General features: G+C 39.9%; 1 protein-coding gene across 2 annotated transcripts in view; it reads right to left on the bottom strand.

The window, feature by feature from the left end:
• Window positions 1-20,360, bottom strand: part of POGZ (pogo transposable element derived with ZNF domain) — a 40,978-nt gene that overhangs the window by 13,062 nt on the left and 7,556 nt on the right. For both annotated transcript variants that reach the window (XM_028154304.2, XM_054712014.1), the window contains exons 2-7: window positions 15,264-15,388; window positions 14,109-14,267; window positions 5,597-5,772; window positions 4,335-4,443; window positions 2,900-3,190; window positions 2,600-2,818 (exon numbers count right to left, since the gene is read on the bottom strand). In XM_028154304.2, the coding sequence (XP_028010105.2) occupies window positions 2,600-2,818; window positions 2,900-3,190; window positions 4,335-4,443; window positions 5,597-5,772; window positions 14,109-14,267; window positions 15,264-15,387 (1,078 nt within the window). In that variant the 5' untranslated portion in view covers window position 15,388. The remainder of the gene's footprint in view (window positions 1-2,599; window positions 2,819-2,899; window positions 3,191-4,334; window positions 4,444-5,596; window positions 5,773-14,108; window positions 14,268-15,263; window positions 15,389-20,360) is intronic.

The raw sequence follows: 20,360 nt of genomic DNA, 5'->3' as shown, positions 1-20,360 counted from the left end.
AAATAGGATTCCACTGAGTCTCCTATCTACCCACTCCAGGACTTCTATGAGAATCAAATGAGATGAGGCATGGGAAAACGCTTCACAAACATTTGGTTAAAGTGTGAAATGTTTCCACTTTGGTGTTCCTGGGCTGAAGAAACTGCAAGGAGGCTAGTTGCTAGGGAGAGGAAGCCAGGCATTGCTAAGTGATGTCATTACCCGGTGCCCACAGCCACTGTTTCGGTTTGAGCTGGGCTGTGGGCCGCATTTTGCACCATGGCAGCGTTGGCTGCGATTTGGTGGGCTGTCACTCTGGGGTGGTGGTAGGGACTGTGTCCCACTTGGGGGAAGCTGAGTGTTGCTTTGTTGGCGCCAAGTCCGCACTGCCGTTTCTGTGTAAATAGCCAGTGCATGTCACAGCAGTTCCTGCGCTGAGCGTCTGCTCCCTGGTGGTCAGTGCATGTCATAACAATTGGTTGGACGGGCAGAGGGACACTTAGCATATTAACCTTTTATATGTATATTTTTTTAGATGCCTGGTTCGTGCACCAGTGGGGTCCCTTGGCCTGGCCTGCAGGATTGGGCCCAAATTGGCTCTTGGACATCCTCTAAGGGGTCCTGGATTGCAAGAGGGTGCAGGCTAGGCCAAGGTACCCCACATCAAGGTGCATGATTGGGGCCAGGGAGGGACATGGGAGGTTGGCCAGCCAGGGAGGGACTGTGGGAGGGCTCAGGGCGTGTCTGCCTCTTCTTGATCAGTCCTGATTGGCTGAACTCCAGCAGCAAGCTAACCTACCGGTCAGAGCGTCATAGCAACTGGTAGACTGTCTGCCCCTAGGGGTGGCCAGTGCACATCATAGCAAGTGGTTTAGTGGCCTTAGCATATCATTAACATATTACGCTTTGATTGGTTGAACAGACGACCGGACACCTAGCATATTAGGCTTTTATTATACAGGATAGATACTATTTTGACATGTAATTTTTTGCAGTAACATTGTTACTGCATGAATCTTTCTTCCAATCAATTTCCTTTCAATGTGCACAAATCTGTGCACCGGGCCACTAGTGCTGCTATAAAGATGGATGCAGAAATGTCAGTTTGGATCCATGCTTTCAATTCTTTAGGTATATTTCCCCATAAGGTAATTTTAAGTTTTTTATTGATTTTAGAGGGAGAGAGGCAGGAAGAGAGAGAAACATTGGTTTATTGTTCTACTTACTTATGCATTCATTGGTTGATTCTTGTATGTGCCTTGGCCAGGGATGGAACCTGAAATCCTGGCATATCAGGATGACGCTCTAACCAACTGAGCTACCTGGCCAGGGCTCATATGGTAATTTTATGTTTCTTTCTTTTTTGTAAATATCAGTATCAATAGTAAAAATCATGCTATTTTACATTCCCACCAGCATTGCACAATGGTTCTAATTTTTCCACATCTTCACAAGCACTTATTTTGATTTTTGGATAACAGCCATCCTAATGGCTGTATAGTAGTATTTCATTGTGGTTTTGATTTGTATTTCCCTAATTATTAGTGATGTTTAGTGTTGCTTCATGGGCTTAGTGGCCATCTGTATAGTATATCTTCTTTGGAGAAAGGTCTATTCAACACCTCTGCCCATTTTTGAATTGGGCTGTTTGTTCTTTTGTTGTGGAGTTGTTGAAGTTCTTTATATATTCTGGATATTAATCCCTTATTGGATATTTGATTGGAAATATTTTCTCCTATTCAGTGGCTTGACTTCCCGGTACTTGTAAGAGTCCTTTGTTGCCCTGAAGATTTTAGTTTTGATGTAGTTTTACTTATTTTTTCTTTTGTTGCCTGTGTTTTTGGTATCATATGCATGAAATCATTGCTAAATTAAATGTTATGAAGCTTTCCCCTATGTTTTCTTCTAAGAGTTTTATAGTTTTAGCTCTATGTTTAGGTCTTTGATTCACTGAGTTAATTTTTATATATAAGGGTCCAACTTCATTTTTTTGCATGTGGATATTTGTTTTTTCCAACACCATTTGTTACAGGTTTTTACATTTTTAAATGGTTGAAATAAAAGCAAAAAAAGAATAAGATCTCTGGACACATGAAAATTATATGAAATTCAAAAATTCAGAGTCCATAGATAGTTTTGATGGAGCAGAGTCATGCTCACTCATTTACATTCTGTCTGTGGCTGCTTTTGCACCACAGTGGTAGAGTTGAGTAGTTGTGACATAGGCCTAATGCTCAATGTCATTTACAGAAAAACTTAATTTAGACTATTAAAAACTCTCATGCTCATATCCTTCTACACTTGCAAACCTCTCTACCAAATCCTGACTTTAAAACCTTGTTCACAAATCCATCTCATCTATGAAGCCATCTTTTGACTGTCCCACCCATATCTGATCAATCCATTTCACTAATCCACAAAGCACAATTATAGAATTGCTTGAAGCAGATTCAGTTACACTTCTCACAAGTGGCTATCCCCTTTACTACGCTAAAGCTCCTGTGAGAACGGATTGTGGTAACTATATTCTATTTTATTTCTCTATTTCATAGTATAGAGTTCTGATACAACATCAATGTTTTGAATAATTGGCTGCTCAGAGTCTTTCAGGTTATTGTACCTTTCATTGAAGACTCAGGTCCGCTGGTTCTCTGAGAGCCCTGGGAAGAGTTGTTGTTGGATACCACCACTGGCCCGGGACTCTGGCCCAGGGAAGGGATGGTGTTAAGGGTATTCACCAGTTTGGCCACTTCATTGCTATTTTCACCTGTAACCCCAGGTCGCTTCACAGTGACAAAGCTGGTAATGCTCACTGCAGGTGGAGAGGGGAAGGAGGGAGCTATGTTGGCCAAGTGATAATCATCTGTTCTCCACCCACCACCCCGTCCCAGCTCTGCCGTTTCCTCTTCCCAAACCTCACCTAGCTTGGGATTCGAGGTCTGGTTGGCTTGGCCTGGCGGCTGAACAGCGAGTTGCCCCAGTGAGGTTGGCTGTGTGGCGGTGGGAGTGGTGGAAGTGCTGGGAGTGGACTTGGTCTGCTGGGACTGGGACTGTGGGACAGTGCTTCGAATGGTGAGCGTGGCTGGGATGACGGTGGTGAAGGTGTTGGTGGTGGGCCGCACAGGCATTGTGGAGCCTGGCCTCACTGGGGTCATCTGAGAGAACACTTGAGGGACTCCAACTGTCGGCTTAACAAACTGGGTACCTGGGGCTTCAAAAGAGAGACAAAGAAAAGTACCAAATCTTGGTCAATCAGCTCACTTATAATACATTCCTATCTTTACTGGAAATACTGGAATAGAAAATGATCATTTCCCCAAACTGACTGGTGACCATCAACGGTTACCAAGAATAGCACAGATTCTAATATCTAAGAAGGCAATATGCATGCAAACTGATAAAAGAAATTAGTCTAGGTAATCAGCCCTAAAAAGATTAAACTGAAGAAAGAGGATTCCTATCAACTCCTCCCCAAACTCATTACCACTTGCCTTGGTATTGGAAGAGAAAGAATGGGAATAGAGTGAGAGGCAGAATGGGTATATATAGGCCCCAAGGGCAGGCTTGGTCCTGACAATAAAAACCTTTCTTTCTCAGAATACTAAAGGAGTCTTCCTTTCTCTTATATAAACTCAAACGGAAGACCAACTATGCCACTCTACTAGGATGTCCCAAGGATGAGAGTCTCCTGGCTCAGCCATAGACAATTCTGCTGACCTATATTTAAGAAATATCAGAACTAGAGAGTTGATAACCTCAACAGACTGAAGGCCAAAAACACTCTATAGGCTCCGAGAACAACAAAAACTTAGGCTACAGAGATACCCTTAAAACAACTCAGCTAAGATATTCTTTTTTGGCCTTTATTACAGCAAAGTTAGATACTAAGTAAAGAACTAATCATTGGCAATATTTATCCTCAAAGGGTATGTCATTTGTTTAATTTATATCCAAAAAAAATCTATACTATAAAATTAAAGCAAAATGAAGTTTATAATCCCACCATGTATGTGAATAGAATTATAAAAAATATGGAATTGGGAATTTGCATTAATAATAATTTTTCAGAACAAATTTCATGGGTGACTAAACCATAAGAAACATAAAAATGACTGTATAAACACCGTTTCACTACTTCATAATGGGTGGTAAAAAGTTAAGAAGAAAAATAAATAAAACCACCACCCTGGCCAAAGGTTAGAAACAGTTTTTTAAAAAAATGGGCTTAAATCAATATGGTTTTATTTTTAGATTTTCCTTAAATACACTTTTAAATGACCTATAGTGTTTTGAGACAATAAAAACAAATCTTGAGGATGCAAGCTTATTCCACATGGACAAACATTTTTCCTTACCTGGGACTAGTGTAATTGGTCTAACCGTTTGGCCTTGTTGTACGTTCAGCACAATCCCAACCTGATTCATTGCATTTTGTACAGGCCGAACATTTCTTACAGGAAATCCCTGTATTAAAAAGCAAAATGATCTTTAACATGGAGATCAGCTAACACTGGCAGAGACTGCAGTATGGCCTACATCCAAAAAAATGCCCACACTCTTACCTAACAGTTCTCTCTCTCTCTCTCGAGTTTCGAGTTTTTAAATGACTAAGATGGAGAAATTTAGGAATATTGGCAAACTTTTGAGTGACAAAATATCAAAACTGAAGAATAAGCTTTGGTACACATGAGCAAAAATGAAAACCTACTTCCTGTCTTAAGAAAATCTCAGCTTAAAAAAATTCAACCAAAGATTGGCTCCTAAACCGATAAAGGCATAGAAGGGGAAAAAAAAAAAAAAAAGACACTAAGAGTATTCACTAGAGTAATTCAACAAACAAACAATTGTAAGAAATTGTTCCCAAAGTCCATTTCAAAGGCCATTAATCCCTGGCAAATTTCTAAGAAAAGAGTTTGTAACTCAGGAAGTCAAAGGCAAAGAGGAGAATTTGTCTTTACATCCCACATTCAGCATTAGGCTTTCAACTTTAATCACATTACATATCAAATAAGTCATCTTCTCTTCCAAAGATCTGCCCGCACTTCACCAATTTCACATATAAGACTTCCAAAAGTCAACTTACCCCATTTTAAGAGCAGCCCAAGCAAAGGGTAAGAAGCTTGAGGGCCATGTGTTAAGGTTTCTGAATCCAATATTTCCCACTAATTTCTGCCCAGACCTCAAATCACTTAATAGCCCTCTAAGGCAGGCGTCCTCAAACTACGGCCCGTGGGCCACATGCGGGTGTTTTTGCCGTTTTGTTTTTTTACTTCAAAATAAGATATGTGCAGTGTGCATAGGAATTTATTCATAGTTTTTTTTAAACTATAGTCCGGCCCTCCAATGGTCTGAGGGACAGTGAACTGGCCCCCTGTTTAAAAAGTTTGAGGACCCCTGCTCTAAGGGGTACGAAGTGGAAATTAACCAGCTGTAAGCTATGTTAGGCTTTTTACAAAAGTCAGCATTGTATTACAAAACAGCAAAAGAGAAAACCAGGTGAAAAAACAGGACTTAGGACCATTTCTAATGATGCTGAAGACCTAAGGCAGAGCCTCCGAAAGTTCACATGGTCTTTCTCTCCTCTCTACCAGTCCCAGAATTCAGAGTCCCTACTCACCTGAGTAGTGATGAATATTGGTTGTGAGGCCACAGGAGAACTAGTCACATGATTGGCATTCTGCATGACCTGGACAGGCCTCAATACTGGTTGACTAACCATTGTGCCCAGACCTGGGGCTGGATTCTGGGTTAGGATGAGCGGCTGTCCACCTTGTTGGACCAAAGAATTGCCAGCTAAAGTGTAAAAGGGAGGGAAAAATATGAATGTAATAGAAAACAAACCCACATCTTATAACATTGTGATTTAAATAAGAAATGGTGTCCTAGATATCAAAATATCCGAGACTGTCACTCAGTTCAAGGTTAATGTCACCAAACTCACCAAAAATTTAAGCTGCACCCAAATCTACAACTAACAGAAAAAACAAGTAGATAGGGGAAGTTCACTAATATCTACCTTATATATCTTAACTAGGGATGTCTCAACACATTATGACTTCTATATGTCTACCACTTTGACTCATTAAGTGACAACACAATCTCCCCATACCAAATCAGCAAAACAAAATAACATATAAGTTTCTTTTTCTTACAAATAAAATAACGTTTTTCTTAAAACAAAAAACAAGAACACCATATTTTAACTAGGTAACACCTATTTTGTCAGAATGTAATTTGCTGCTAACCCACCTTACTTAAAAAAAAAAAATCTTTACTGTTGAAAGTATTACATATATTCCTCCTTTCCCCCATTGATCCCTTCTAGCCCGCCCCTACTACCTAATTTTTTCAAATAAGAGGAATATTCATCAATAAGCATTAACTCAGCAAGTACAGAGACTTTCAAGAATGGCATCTCACCCGGCCGGTGTGGCTCAGGGGTTGAGCATCGACTTATGAACCAATAGGTCATGCATGGTTCAGTTCCCCGATTAGGGCACATGCCTGGGTTGCGGGCTTAATCCTCATGTGGGGCACACAGGAGGCAGCCAAACAATGATTCTCTCTCATCACTGATGTTGTGCTCTCTCTCTCTCTCTCTCTCTCTCTCTCTTCCCCCCTCCCTTCTTCTCTGAAATCAATAAAAATATATTTTTTAAAAATGGCATCTCTTCCTAGTAAGTCAAATATCAGAAATGCAAAAGACTTTCTGAACAACCATGGTCTTAGGTATGGAAACACAGAGATTGACAGGCTGCCTTCTTTCGCTTTATGTCATCAAGGCTGATAAACAAAAGACCTGGTCAAAAACTAAACAATATTAAGTAAAAATGTTGACTTAATAAGGCAATGATTCATTCACGAATAAATATTAATAAACACATACTAATAAACTGGGCTAATTGTTATTGAATTATTTTATATTCCTTTTCATTTGTGAGAAAAGCAATTTTTAAATGTTTTTAAGTCCTCTATATACTACATTTGGCTAAAAAAATTCTCAATACTATATTTTCTAATTTATAAATATTCTAATACCACACAGAAAATTTGGGAGAGCCAATATACCTAAATCAAAGATAAAAGCAAAATATTGCCTCAACCTTTTTACCTCAAATCACCAGAATAAGATGGACTCCTCTGAACTGTATATTCAACTTGGCAAATGGAGTCACTGTAGTTAGCTACGAAGCAAAACCAGCAGAGTGGGTATACAGGTGGCTATTACTGGGCCAACAGTGGTCTGTCCCAGTCTCCGAGAAACTGAGAGCCCAGTAGTGGACTAGACCCTGACAGTTACCAGGTCAGCAGAGTAGTGATTATAGAGGTTGACAGATAAAATATTCCAACAAGTTATGATAACTATACTGGCAACTTACTGACTGTATATATTTTAAATTTAAATGTTTGATTATGGGAAAGTTAAAATCTATATAAAAATGGAACACTATAATGAATCCCATGTACCATCACTTAGTTTCATCGATTAGCCAATCATGTTTCATCTATTCCTTTCACCCACTTACTAGCGCCCACATCATTCTGAAACAAGTTTTAGATCATATCATTTCACCTATAAATATTTCAATACTAGTGGCCGGGTGCACGGATTCGTGCACATTGAAAGGAAATTAATTAGAATAAATATTTTAATATTGCCATTCACCCTTTCTCTATAATAGAAGTGTCAGAATTGAAAGAAAATTAGTGCTTTTCCGTCGGCAACAGACGGAGGAGTCCGCGTGAGCTACCATGGGCCATGTGGTTATTATTGGTGGCCAGGGTGCAGCGCCCGTGGGCGTGTCACCAGGTTTTCCCAGATGCAACAGAGCCTATGAATTAAAGATGAATAAAGGTTATGATAAATGTTTTCCAAAAATTTATAACAGGATGACTAAACCCCCAGGAGCCCTACTGCATGTAGTAAGCATATAGGTAACTGCAAGTGAATGAATGTTCAAGTTCTTAGCTGTGTTGTTTAAAAATTCTTCATTGCCTCAGGTGTGGCATATGACATTTTTGGAAGGAAAAACAAAGAACTGATCAAGAAAACATGAATTGAAGCAAATGAAAAGTAATATTTTATTTAACAGTGATCAATAAAATTATATAGAAAAAAGAAAATTAGTAAAATGTACATGAAAATTATAAATTGATTAATAAATAAACAATAACAACAAAGACATGAAAACAAAAAGATGATATAAAAACAACAAAAACATGATATAAAAACAATATTGATAAAAACAAAGACTGATAAATTGATTAAACTTATTCTAATATCTCCCTGTATACCACATTAAGAGTAAAAACACTTTCAGAGTGCTTGACTAACTTCCCTTGTGATGAAGTATTTAGAACTTTAACATCACACGCTCTGTGAAGTGGAGAGAAAGCAACATATAACTCCATTTCATCCGATAAATTTAGGGATAGGAAAAATTGACATGTAACACCACATGTGTTATATTCCACCACAACTGGGTTCGATAATTGCATCCTCATTTACTTCATTTTCGCTATGAAGGCAGTTCCTACCAGTATTGGTAGTACTTGTCGACGACTGTTCATACATTTTCTGTCGACGACGTCGCTTTCTTTCGGCTTCATAGGTACGTTGTGCCAATAGTTGTTCTTCAGACATATTCTGTCGACGACGCCGGCTTCTTTCGGCTTCAGAGATCCGCTGTGCCAATCGTTCTTCTTCAGACATATTCTGTCGACGAATTCGCTTTCTTTCAGCTGCAGTGATACGATGTGCCAATCGTTCTTCTTCCGACATATTCTGTCGACGACGTCGCATTCTTTCAGCATCAAGGATACGCTGTGCCAATCGTTGCTCTTCAGACATATTCTGTCTACGACGCCGGCTTCTTTCAGCTTCAGAGATACGTGGTGGCAGTGGTTGGTCTTCAGACATATTCTGTCGAGGAGGACGCGGCTTTCTTTCAGCTTCAGAATGTCAACAAAAACAACCAAATTTACGATCGACAATGACAGATTGAAACACACGCGTGCGATTGGCGCCAGCGAGAATTTTGAAACAGGAATTTTTAGGGGTGAAAAAGACAGGTTTAAAAAATTTTAGAAATTAAGGGGACCATGGAGGAAGCACAGGGCTGCAGAGCAGCAGAAGGTGTATTTCCACAGAATAGGGGAGCTGAAAAGCTGCAACAGTACATTTCCATAGCATGAGGGAGCTGGGAACAGCAGAAGGTCTATATTTACTAAGTAAAGGGAAGGAAGCCTCTCATTCAGAGGAAAAAGAAGGAGGCCTAAAGGGGATAGGAAAACACTAAGGGAGAAGGGGAGGAAAACCTCACATGTCCCACGTGAGGTTCAACCTTTAAACTCAAAAGTTTCTATAGTAACCAGTCTAAGGAAATAGTGACCAATCAGAAGGGATATCAAGGCACAGAAAAAGGGAACTCAGTGGGACCCTTTCCCTCTCCCCACGTGGGAGTCTGTGCTGTGAAATTCTTTCCCCTTACCCACGTGGAATCTGTACTTGTTCTTCAATAAATTTCCATCTTTGCTATACCATCTTCTGTCCGTGGATTCATTCTTCGACTCCGACGGACAGAGAACCCGGTAACCACGCGTTTCAGTCCAAAAATCCCGCTTCAGCTTTATATGTATCACACATGTGCGAGTCAACTTAGCCTTTTACATCTATACTAGAGGCCCCGTGCACGGATTCGTGCACTAGTGGGGTCTCTTGGCCGGGCCTGCGGGGATCAGGCTGAAACCAGCTCTCTGACATCCCCCGAGAAGTCCCGGAATGCGAGAGGGCGATTCTCGTGTGAGGTACCAGGAATTGGGCTCCCTCCTCTAAGGTTCCGGGCGTGTCACCCGAGAACCACAGCTGCCAAGTCACTGCAGCTCGGCTGCGTTGAGCATCTTCCCCTGGGGGTCAGTGTGCATCATAGCCACCAGTCGGAGGGAAGGACTGACACTTAGCCTTTTATATATATAAATAACTTCAAAAGATAACTTTAAAAAGAGTGAATATCAACACCATTATCACTCCAAAAAGTGTAAGTCTCTGAGAAAACCAGGTGAAAAAATATATATATAGTTGATAAATATAATTGAAATTTGCTTAGAGTAGAACTTAAATGTTCTCACTCAGTGATGGATGTGTTAATTAACTAGATAGTGGAAATCCTTTCACAAATGTATGTCTAATCACCATGATGTACATTTAAATATGTTGCAATTATATTTGTCAATTATACTAAAGTTAAATATATAACACTTAAATATCAAATACCAAGTCAGACTTCAAATTGATGATTGTAATTTTTTTAAAGAGTTTGTTTGAATCAAGTTACAAAAGGGTTCACATAAAGTGTAACCGATGGACATAAGCCTAAGTCTCTTTTAATCCAAAGATTCCGCATCTATCTCTTTTCTGCCTTTCCAATTTATAGTTGAAAAATATTGGCTAAACAAAATCATGTATTTTCTATTTATTATTTTCACTACTAGGGTTAAAGAAAATAAACTGTTATTTATTTAAGCCTAAAAATTCTTAAGATAATGACTGAACTCTACATTCCAACTAAATAGAGGAAGGAAATGATGGAAATGTTTTGCATTTATGTGAAATCAACCAGTATTTGCAAGTCTCAAAGGACAGGCATGGTTCTCATAAAATCTGCACAAACTCTACTGCTATAAAGAATGCTGTCCTGGCTGAATAGCTCAGTTGACTAGAGTGTCCTCTTGATACAACAAGGTTGCCAGTTTGATTCCTGGTCAGGGCACATACAAGAAGCAATCAGTGAGCCCGGCCAGCATGGCTCAGTGTTGGGCATCGATCTATGAAAAAGAAGGTCAATGATTCCCTCTCATCATTCATGTTTCTGTCTCTCTCTCCCTCTCTCTGAAATCAATAAAAACATATTTAAAAAATAAAAAATATCCTAGGGTGAAGATTAACAAAAAAATCTTTATTTTAATTATATTTTAACATTTGATCCACATAAAATCTATCATAATAAAAGCATAATATGCTAATTAGACCAGACAGCCAGACGACCTTCCAGACAAAGCCGGGGCTGCGAGGGCCGAGCCCCTTGCACAAATTTTGTGCATCGGGCCTCTAGTATTATATATATTTAAGTTATAAAGTATAATGTTAAAACAAACACAACCCAGTTTAGGACTAGAGCATTATAAATACTATTAATGTTCTCCTACTCTTCCAAACCCTGGCTTCCCTCCCACATATATGTAAATGTTTCTTAAAATCAAGAGTCAAGTAAATGCTTCTTTATGAAGAGAGGGCAAGGAAAATAAGAGAAACAGGTAAATTATACAGGTCAATCAATGCCCTCAAAGGAACAGTCTTTTAAAATATAATTACTGGAGAAGGTGGCTGTTGATCACTAGGAGCCAGAATGGTTTTAAAACTGGTTTAAAAGGAGGGTGCAGAGTAGGAAAACAAACAAACATTTTTTTTAGCTTTCTGAAGAACCTGGTACACTAAGTGAAACAATATTGAATTGCTTAACAGTTAGTCTTCCTTGTTATGTTAACAATGTAGTAAGTAGACAATATATCAATATAATTAAACTGAAGGCTAATGGGAACTGGGTTGTTAGGAGGGAATATTTTTTATCCACTCTATTGTGATGTCTAATCCCTACACTTATGCTACCATTCCAAGAGTATCTGATAAAAAGGGTACAGAAAACAGGAAAGACAAGTTGGACCTATTAATGTGCGCTTATCCATGCATGAACAGTTTTTGGAAGAATACACAGATATGTAACTGTGGTTTCTAGTCTATACCCATTTTTTTAAAACCATGAACTTGGATTATTTTATTTATAATACTAGAGGTTTCTGAAATAAATAAAATCAATTTATGTGTTGTATATTTATAATTTTGTACACAGGCCCTAGGTGGGCTCAGAATGGAGTCCATTCAAGGAGTCAAGGAGACTAGGTTATGAGATGATTATCAGGGGCCTGGAACCTCGGATGAAAGTAAAATTTAGCTAAACTGATTGCTAACAGAACTTGGACAATTATGTTGAGAGAAACCAAGAAAAGCAGTAAAATACAGTGGAAAGGCCACAGGCTTTGAAATCTAGATAATTCAAATCTAGTCTAGTCACTTACCAACTATTTGACATTAAGCAAATTATTTAGACCAGCGGTCGCCAACCAGTGGTCCGTGAGGTCCGAAAGGTTGGTGATCGCTGATTTAGACTATAGGCCTCGGTTTCTACATCTGTAGAAATGAGAGAATTTTCTAGGTAATGGTTCCTCATCTTTATTTGAGAATACCTATATATAAGTTGGGAAAAAAAGCAATGGATTTTCCACATGATAAGAATAAATTTTTAATACCCAAAGATTGAAAAAATACCTATGGAAATTATAAAGATTTCAGTTCAATAATACTTAGTTGGCAATCATATGGGGAAAGAGCTACTGGTGGGCACTTTTTTAAAGCCACCAATTAGGGCAACTTGACACTGTCCATCAAATTGGAAATGCCTGACGTAGCAATCTCACTTTATACTGCAGATATGCTTATACAGTGAGTGATATATAATGCCTGAGAATTTTCACCACAGTCATTGTAATCACAAAAAATTGGAACTGTAATAAACATTAGGGAAATAAATGGTTATATCCAAAAGTAAGAATGCTATATGCACTTCTAATGGAAATATAAACTGACATAACATTTCCAACCCAGGAAAAAGAATTGACCAAAATCCTTAAAATTGTGATGATCTTTGAAATTTAGTTCTGTATTCTCAGAACTAACGATGTGAGAATAGAAAGACAGAGATGTTCGCAATAGCTCTTTAAAAGAACAATATATCCTCTTACAACCTATTGTTAATAAAAGTTAACCAAGCAAAGGAAAATAGTCATCAAAAATATTTAGATAAAATAGTCAGATAAATATTTAGTAAAATGAGAAGACATTTATTACATATTGAAGAAAAAAAAAGCAGGCAAAGAGTAATACAGTCTGTATGTTCCATTTTTGTAAAAAAGTAAATCACTATATATAGCATATGGAAGTATACAGAAAGTACATATATATACAGAAAAAGAGTTACAAATTGTTATATCCAGAAAGTGGGATTATAGTTTTAAAATATTTCTTTTTTTCTTTTTCAATTTTTTTTATTAAGGTATTATATGTGTACATATCTTACCATTGCCACCCCCACCCCACTCCCAGTTTTAAAATATTTCTTCTTTTATTTTTTTCAGCCTACTTTTTCTATAATTCACATATTATTCTTGTATGAATAAAGTTATTTTATTTTTAAATAAAATAAAATGATTAAGAATAAAATCCTTGCATATTAGCATAACCAATGGATACGAACACTAGGGTGGTGGGGGCTTGTCCTGGGAGGTGGGAGTGGCCAGGGAGGGGTCGATGGGGGAATAAAGGAGACATATGTAATACTTCAAACAATAAAAAATAAAAAGAATAAAGTCCTTTGCAGCAATGCAATGATTCTATGAAGATGCTTATTCTAGTTTTTAATCTTGAGCTATAACTTGCCAATAACTCATCTTCAGAGTGTAGAAATAGCTATCAGAAATGAAATAAAAACCAACACTATATAGTCTCTCTAGTTAATAAATATACTAAAAACACTACTCTTTCACCATTTCCTTCAGGTAGACAACAGCCCTTCCTATTTTCCATATCTAGGACCCAAAAGCCAAATGAATCTACCAGACAAAACAAATCTGCTCTGGGAGGATTCTTAACCAACTAGTGGGACTCTTCACATTAAAAAACAACAAACCATCAAACCATAACAACAACAAAAACTCAACCCAGATCTTTTCAATAGTTACAAATTTTGGGTTTACATTTTCTCTCCTAGAAATTTTTAGCAGCAAGAATCCGCTGCACTCGGACTTGAAACACCATCATCAATTCAGCACTAACTCAGAAGGAACAGCGCCACCTACTGAATCACCTGCCCAACAGAAAATCATGACTAAATTCACTCTCCAACCACTACCACCACGTCAGTACCTAAAGCTAAACAGGTACAGCTAGCTGTTCCTAAGACTTTTTAAATTCTCTCTTCCCTCTAACCCAGGAAGAATTTCCCAATAATCCCACTTACCATTGTTGTTGGCAATTAATGTGACAAGAGTCTTCTTTGTACTGTCGCTGTTCTGTGCCCCGCTGCTACTGACGGTGGTGGGTGTAGAGAGGTGCCCGGGAACAGAAGCATGGGCAGCGATGGGCACTGGAGCTGAGACTGGCTGCTGGCTCACAGAAACTGTGGGGAAGGAGAGGCACAGTCACTTGAAGGCAGGGACAGTTGACACTAAAGGATACTGTTCTAATCTTCCCCTTTCATCTTATTGCAGGTGTGTATGCCCAAAAGGTCTCCTGCATTATTTGTAAATCCAACTGTTGATCTATTTCTCCTCCTATTTGTCCCTCACTCCACCAATTACACACAATGCCGCCTTTTCTGTGTCTCATTTCCTAACTGATGAAGTGAAATCACAAGCTCACTGAACCGGGATTTTAATGTGCTGCTTATGCAGGTCAAGCAAACCTCTAGGACGCAAAGCTTTATTAGCACCACAACCAGTATTCATAACCATGCAGAGTAAGTCATCCACAAGATGCTAAACTGTGTCCTGTTTCAGCCCAAATCAATGCTATCTTCAGCTCCCAAGGCAAGGAAGATACAAATAAAGAGAGCAACCGGCACAATTTGGCCGAGGAGGAGCGGGGAGGACGACCACCCACTTTCTGAATTCAGGGCTAAAACTTGTCCCTGCAACATCACCTTTTTGAAAGAGAAGCCAATAAGCCTAAGTTTGTAAACTGTCCTTGAAGGCAGATACAAAGCAAATTCTACTCAGCTCACAAGTGAAACTAAATTCAAGTAAAAGGAAAAAAAAAAAAAAAAGCCAAGACTATGTGAACTTGGTTTTGGACTGCATGCATAAATGGGCACTGACATACATCATTAACTTTGCATTCGTGTTTATACATCATTTGGTAAGAGGATTGCTAGATGTTTGGTAAATATTGGTTAATACAGCTCTCAATGTTTTTAATGAATTAAGTACAGTGTGTCTAACTTTGTGTATGAGGAAACGGAGGCACATACAAATTAGACACTGGAAAATAAAGGCAGCACCCGTGCCACAAGGAAGCGTCCGTGAATTATTAAAGTCCTTCCCCACCTCACACTTTCTTAACAAAAATGTCCTTCAATTAAGACAAGTTAGTGTTAAGATCAAAGCGTTTCTGTTACCTGTAGTAGTTTTATCCACTGAATTATAATCTTCAACTACAGAATCCTCAATGACATCACTGATTTTCTGCCATGGCTCCAGCTCCTCCTCCTCACATTCCATAAACAGGTCGGTGTCCGCCATGCTACAAAAAATCAATCAATCAATCAATGAAAAATCAAATAAGATATTGACCCCAGAATGGAAAAAAAGTGTTTTATACAAAACACTGAATCTGATTGTTGAATCCATTGGTAACCTATCCCCTTGTACTACTCTCTACCATGTCCTCTAACCTCCCCTATTTCCAAGGGTCCAAAATTATTATACATTAAATACTATTTTCTTCATTACTGAGCCTTTTCTGCAACCTCTTAAATTTTGCACCCAAGAGGAGAATCTCATTTGTCTCACACTAGTCCCAGCCCTCCTACTGTTTAGTACTCCCCCATAGTTTTGAAGTCAGCTATGTGCTTCATTTTAATTTTCTTTTTTTGTAAGTATATTTTTATAGATTCCAGGGAGGAAGGGAGAGGGAGAGATAGAAACATCAATGATGAGAGAGAATCATTGGTTGACTGCCTCCTACACATGCCCTATTGGGGATTGAGCCCACAACCTGGGCATGTGCCCTGACTAGGATTTGAACTGTGACCTCCTGGTTCATAGGTCGACACTCAACCACTGAGCCATGCGGGCCAGGCATCAGCTATGTGCTTCTTTTAAAAACAAAGTCTACTAGTACATCTTTGCAATGTAAACAAAGAGCTATTGCTATTCTGCCCTCCAATACTAGTTGACTAAAGGTCAATTTCTTTGACTTGGAATGGGAGTAGCATTACTGCTCAATGTTCAAACAAAGCCTTTAATGCAAAGTTTCTCAAGCCCTTAGTATCTCAGTAAAATTTTCACCACACCACCAAGCGAAAAACAAAACAAAGCAAAACCGCCAACCTGAGTTAAGTAGTGAGGTCCATACAGTATGATAGCATTAGTTTGCGAGATGCCCAACAAGATGGCATTGTTCTCTTGAAATTTTTAAAAATCCAGGCAATGCCTCAGTGAGTTAACTAGCTACAGCCAAGTGCCCAGTTTTAATGGGTAAAGTGCTTATTAATTTGCTTCTAAGTAGTCTAATATTCTTTTCTTTTTTTAATATATATTTTATTGATTTTTTTACAGAGGAAGAGAGAGGGACAGAGAGTTAGAAACATCAATGAGAGAGAAACATCGATCAGCTGCCTCTTGCACACCCCCTACTGGGGATGTGCCCGCAACCAAGGTACATGCCCTTGACCGGAATCAAACCTGGGACCCTTGAGTCCACAGGCTGACGCTCTATCCACTGAGCCAAACCGGTTTCGGCCTAATATTCTTTTTAATTATTTGTTTCCCCAAAACCACAAAGGGGAGAAGGAATGAGCAAGAAAAGAAAAAGATCTAAGATACCAACTTAAATTTTATTAGTTTCATATTTAATTTACATATATTAAAGACAATGCTAGCCATAAATTGAATTAAAAAGAAACCAAGTCCATATCAGTCATTCTTTGAGCCAAGACTATACTCAGCTGTATTTTCCAGTCTAATTCCACTGAAAAAGGTAACACTCTAAACTTGCCCCCCTAACTACTTTTGTTTGTTTTGTTAATCCTCACCTCAGGATATTTTTTTCCACTGATTTTTAGAGAGTGTAGGTAGGTGTGGGAGGGGGAGGAGAGAGAGAGAGAGAGAGAGAGAATGTGACAGACACATCGATTGGTTGCCTTGCGAATGCATCCCCTGCAACCCAGGTTTGTGCCCTTGACCAGGAATTAAACCTGGCACCCTTCAGTGCACAGGCTGGTGCTCCAATCACTGGGCACACTAGCTATGCCCCTAACTACAGTACTTCATTAATTTTATACATTGTTCCTTACTGTATAACTTTCTGAGAGCCACAGGCAATAGATGATTAATGCATAAATATCAAACCCAGAAGAATAAATATATATGTGGATAACCTCTATAGATGGTTTTAAAGAATCTTCTTTCATGCCCTAACCCGTTTGGCTCAGTGGCTAGAGCGTCGGCCTGAAGACTTAAGGGTCCCAGGTTCGATTCCGGTCAAGGGCATGTACCTTGGTTGCAGGCACATCCCTAGGAGGGGGTGTGCAGGAGGCAGATGATCGATGTTTCTCTCTCATCGATGTTTCTAACTCTATCCCTCTCCCTTCCTCTCTGTAAAAAATCAATAAATATATATTTTTTAAAAATCTTCTTTCAGCTCTGACGAGCTGCAAGCAAACTCTCCATACATATGCTGAGCAATCTATAGAAAATTTTCCTTCAAAATAAATAGAGCTATCTGACCTATACTCTTATCTCAGAACATTATCATTCCTTTCATTTCACATCTCTAGCTCAGAGTACAAAAATTTAACTTCGTTGGAAAGATGGGCCATGTTACAATAGATATCAACCTAAATACTTCAGTCAAACTTTAAAAATGAAAAATGCAAATTTAGCATCTGTCATTATTTAAAAAAAAAACTTAATTAATATGATGAAATGCTGTATTTATTATATCCACCAAGATGCTGAAGAAAGAAACATCATCATTCTCTTTGGTCTTTCAAGTGATCCATGGCATATAGTCACCTTTTGACTATTTTTAAAAATATATATATTTTATTGATTTTTTACAGAGAGGAAGGGAAAGAGATAGAGAGCTAGAAACATTGACGAGAGAGAAACATCGATCAGCTGCCTCCTGCACGCCCCCCACTGGGGATGTGCCCGCAACCCACGTACATGCCCTTGACTGGAATCGAACCCGGGACCCCTCAGTCCACAGGCCGACGCTCCATCCACTGAGCCAAACCAGTTTCGGCACCTTTTGACTATTTTTGACCAAAGACAGGAATTACTATATATGTGGTACTAAAATGTACAGATCTTCCCAAACTATCATTCTACTCATGTTTAGCCTCTTCCCACACCAAACTAACTTAATTTTATACACACACACACACACACACACACACAACTAGAGGCCCGGTGCACGAAATTCGTGCATGGGGGGAAGGGGTGGGGGGTGTCCCTCAAGCCAGCCTGCACCCTCTCCAATCTGGGACCCCTCGAGGGCAGTCGGACATCCCTCTCACAATCCAGGACTGCTGGCTCCCAAATGCTCGCCTACCTGCCTTCCTGATTGCCCCTAACCGCTTCTGCCTGCCAGCCTGATCACCCCATAACCACTCCCCTGCCAGCCTGATTGATGCCTAACTGCTCCCCTGCCAGTGTGTTTGCCCCTAACTGCCCTCCCCTGCAGGGCTGGTCCCCCCCCCCCCAACTGCTCTCCCCTGCAGGCCTGGGTCCCACCCAACTGCCCTTCCCTGCAGGCCTGGTCACCCCCAACTTCCCTCCTCTGCAGGCTTGATTGCCCCCAACTGCCCTCCCTTGCAGGCCATCTTGTGGTGGCCACTTGTGTCCACATGGGGGCAGGATCTTTGACCACATGGGGGCAGTCATATTGTGTGTTGGAGTGATGATCAATCTGCATATTACTCTTTTATTAGATAGGATAGAGGCCTGGTGCACGGGTGGGGCCAGCTGGTTTGCCCTGAAGGGTATCCCAGATCAGGGTGGGGGTTTCCTTGGGGTGTGGGGTGGCCTGGGTAAAGGGCCTGTGGTCGTTTGCAGACCAGCCACGCCCCCTGGTGACCCAAGCAGAGGCCCTGGTATCTGGAATTTATTTACCTTCTACAACTGAAACTTTGTAGCCTGGAGCAGAGCCAAGCCTCCTGCTCGCTCCATGGCTGGCAGCCATTTCTTTTGGGGTTTGTGTTCTTCTATTATTGAAACTTTGTAGCCTGGAGCGGAGGCCTAGGCCAGCCAGGGCTGCAGAAGCTTTGCTTCCTCCATTGCCCGGGGAAAACCCAAGCCTCCTGCTCTTTCCAGCTCAGTGGCTGCAGCCATTTCTGTTTGGATTTGTTTACCTTCTATAATTGAAACTTTGTAGCCTTGAGTGGAGGCTTAGGCCTGCAATGGCACGTGGAAAGCTTGGCTTCCTTTGTTACCAGGGAAACCCAAGCCTCTCTCCTGTTCTCTGTGGCTGTAGTCATCTTGGTTGGGTTTATTTGCATATTTGCTCCTGATTGGCGGGTGGGCGTGGCTTGTGGGTGTAGCAGAGTTAGGGTCAATTTGCATATTACTCTTTTTATTAGGTAGGATATATATATGTGTGTGTGTGTGTGTGTGTATACACACACTTTTTTAATTTCAGAGAGGAAGGGAGAGAGAGAGAGACAGAAACAATGATGAGAGAGAATCACTGATTGGCTGCCTCCTGCATGCCCTCCACTGGGGATTGAGCCCGCAACCTGGCTATGTGCCCTGGAATTGAACCGTGAACTCCTGGTGTATAGGTCGATGTTCAACCACTGAGCCAGGCTGGCCATCTAAAGCAAGCATGTTTTAAAACCTTTACTGTAGAAAGTATTACATATGTCAAAAGCAAGCATTTAAATGTAACCTCCGATTTATAGGAAATACAGCAATAGAGGAATAAGTAGCACCACAAAGAAATAATGAGATAAATCCAGAAAGTTGAGACCTTCTATAAGGAAATAATCAGGCAAATGCAGAATATGAAATATTATATATGACATGGTCTCCTTTAAAATGTCAATGCCACATACACACACAGAGTGAGAAGACCAAAGTTGATGAAAAGAAACTAGACATAAATGCAACACGTGAACCTTTACTGCAGGGGTCCTCAAACTTTTTAAACAGGGGGCCAGTTCACTGTCCCTCAGACTGTTGGAGAGCCGGACTATAGTTTAAAAAAAAACTATGAACAAATTCCTATGCACACTGCACATATCTTATTTTGAAGTAAAAAAAAAAACACGGCAAAAACACCCGCATGTAGCCCGTGGGCCGCAGTTTGAGGACGCCTGCTTTACTGGATTCTGGTTCATAAAAAAAACTATACAGAACATTTTGAGACAAATGGAGCAGCTGAGTATCGAATACAGGCACCCCTTGTTTCATGGGGCCTCACAGATAACTGCATTTTCTACAAGCAGAAGGCGTATGGCAACCCTGTGTTGAGCCAGTCTATCGGCACC

This window comes from Eptesicus fuscus, chromosome 22, assembly GCF_027574615.1.
Source record: "Eptesicus fuscus isolate TK198812 chromosome 22, DD_ASM_mEF_20220401, whole genome shotgun sequence".
Classification (NCBI taxonomy): domain Eukaryota; kingdom Metazoa; phylum Chordata; class Mammalia; order Chiroptera; family Vespertilionidae; genus Eptesicus; species Eptesicus fuscus.
The sequence above is the reverse complement of the archived record's forward strand: the minus strand, read 5'-3'. Positions and strand labels throughout refer to the sequence as shown.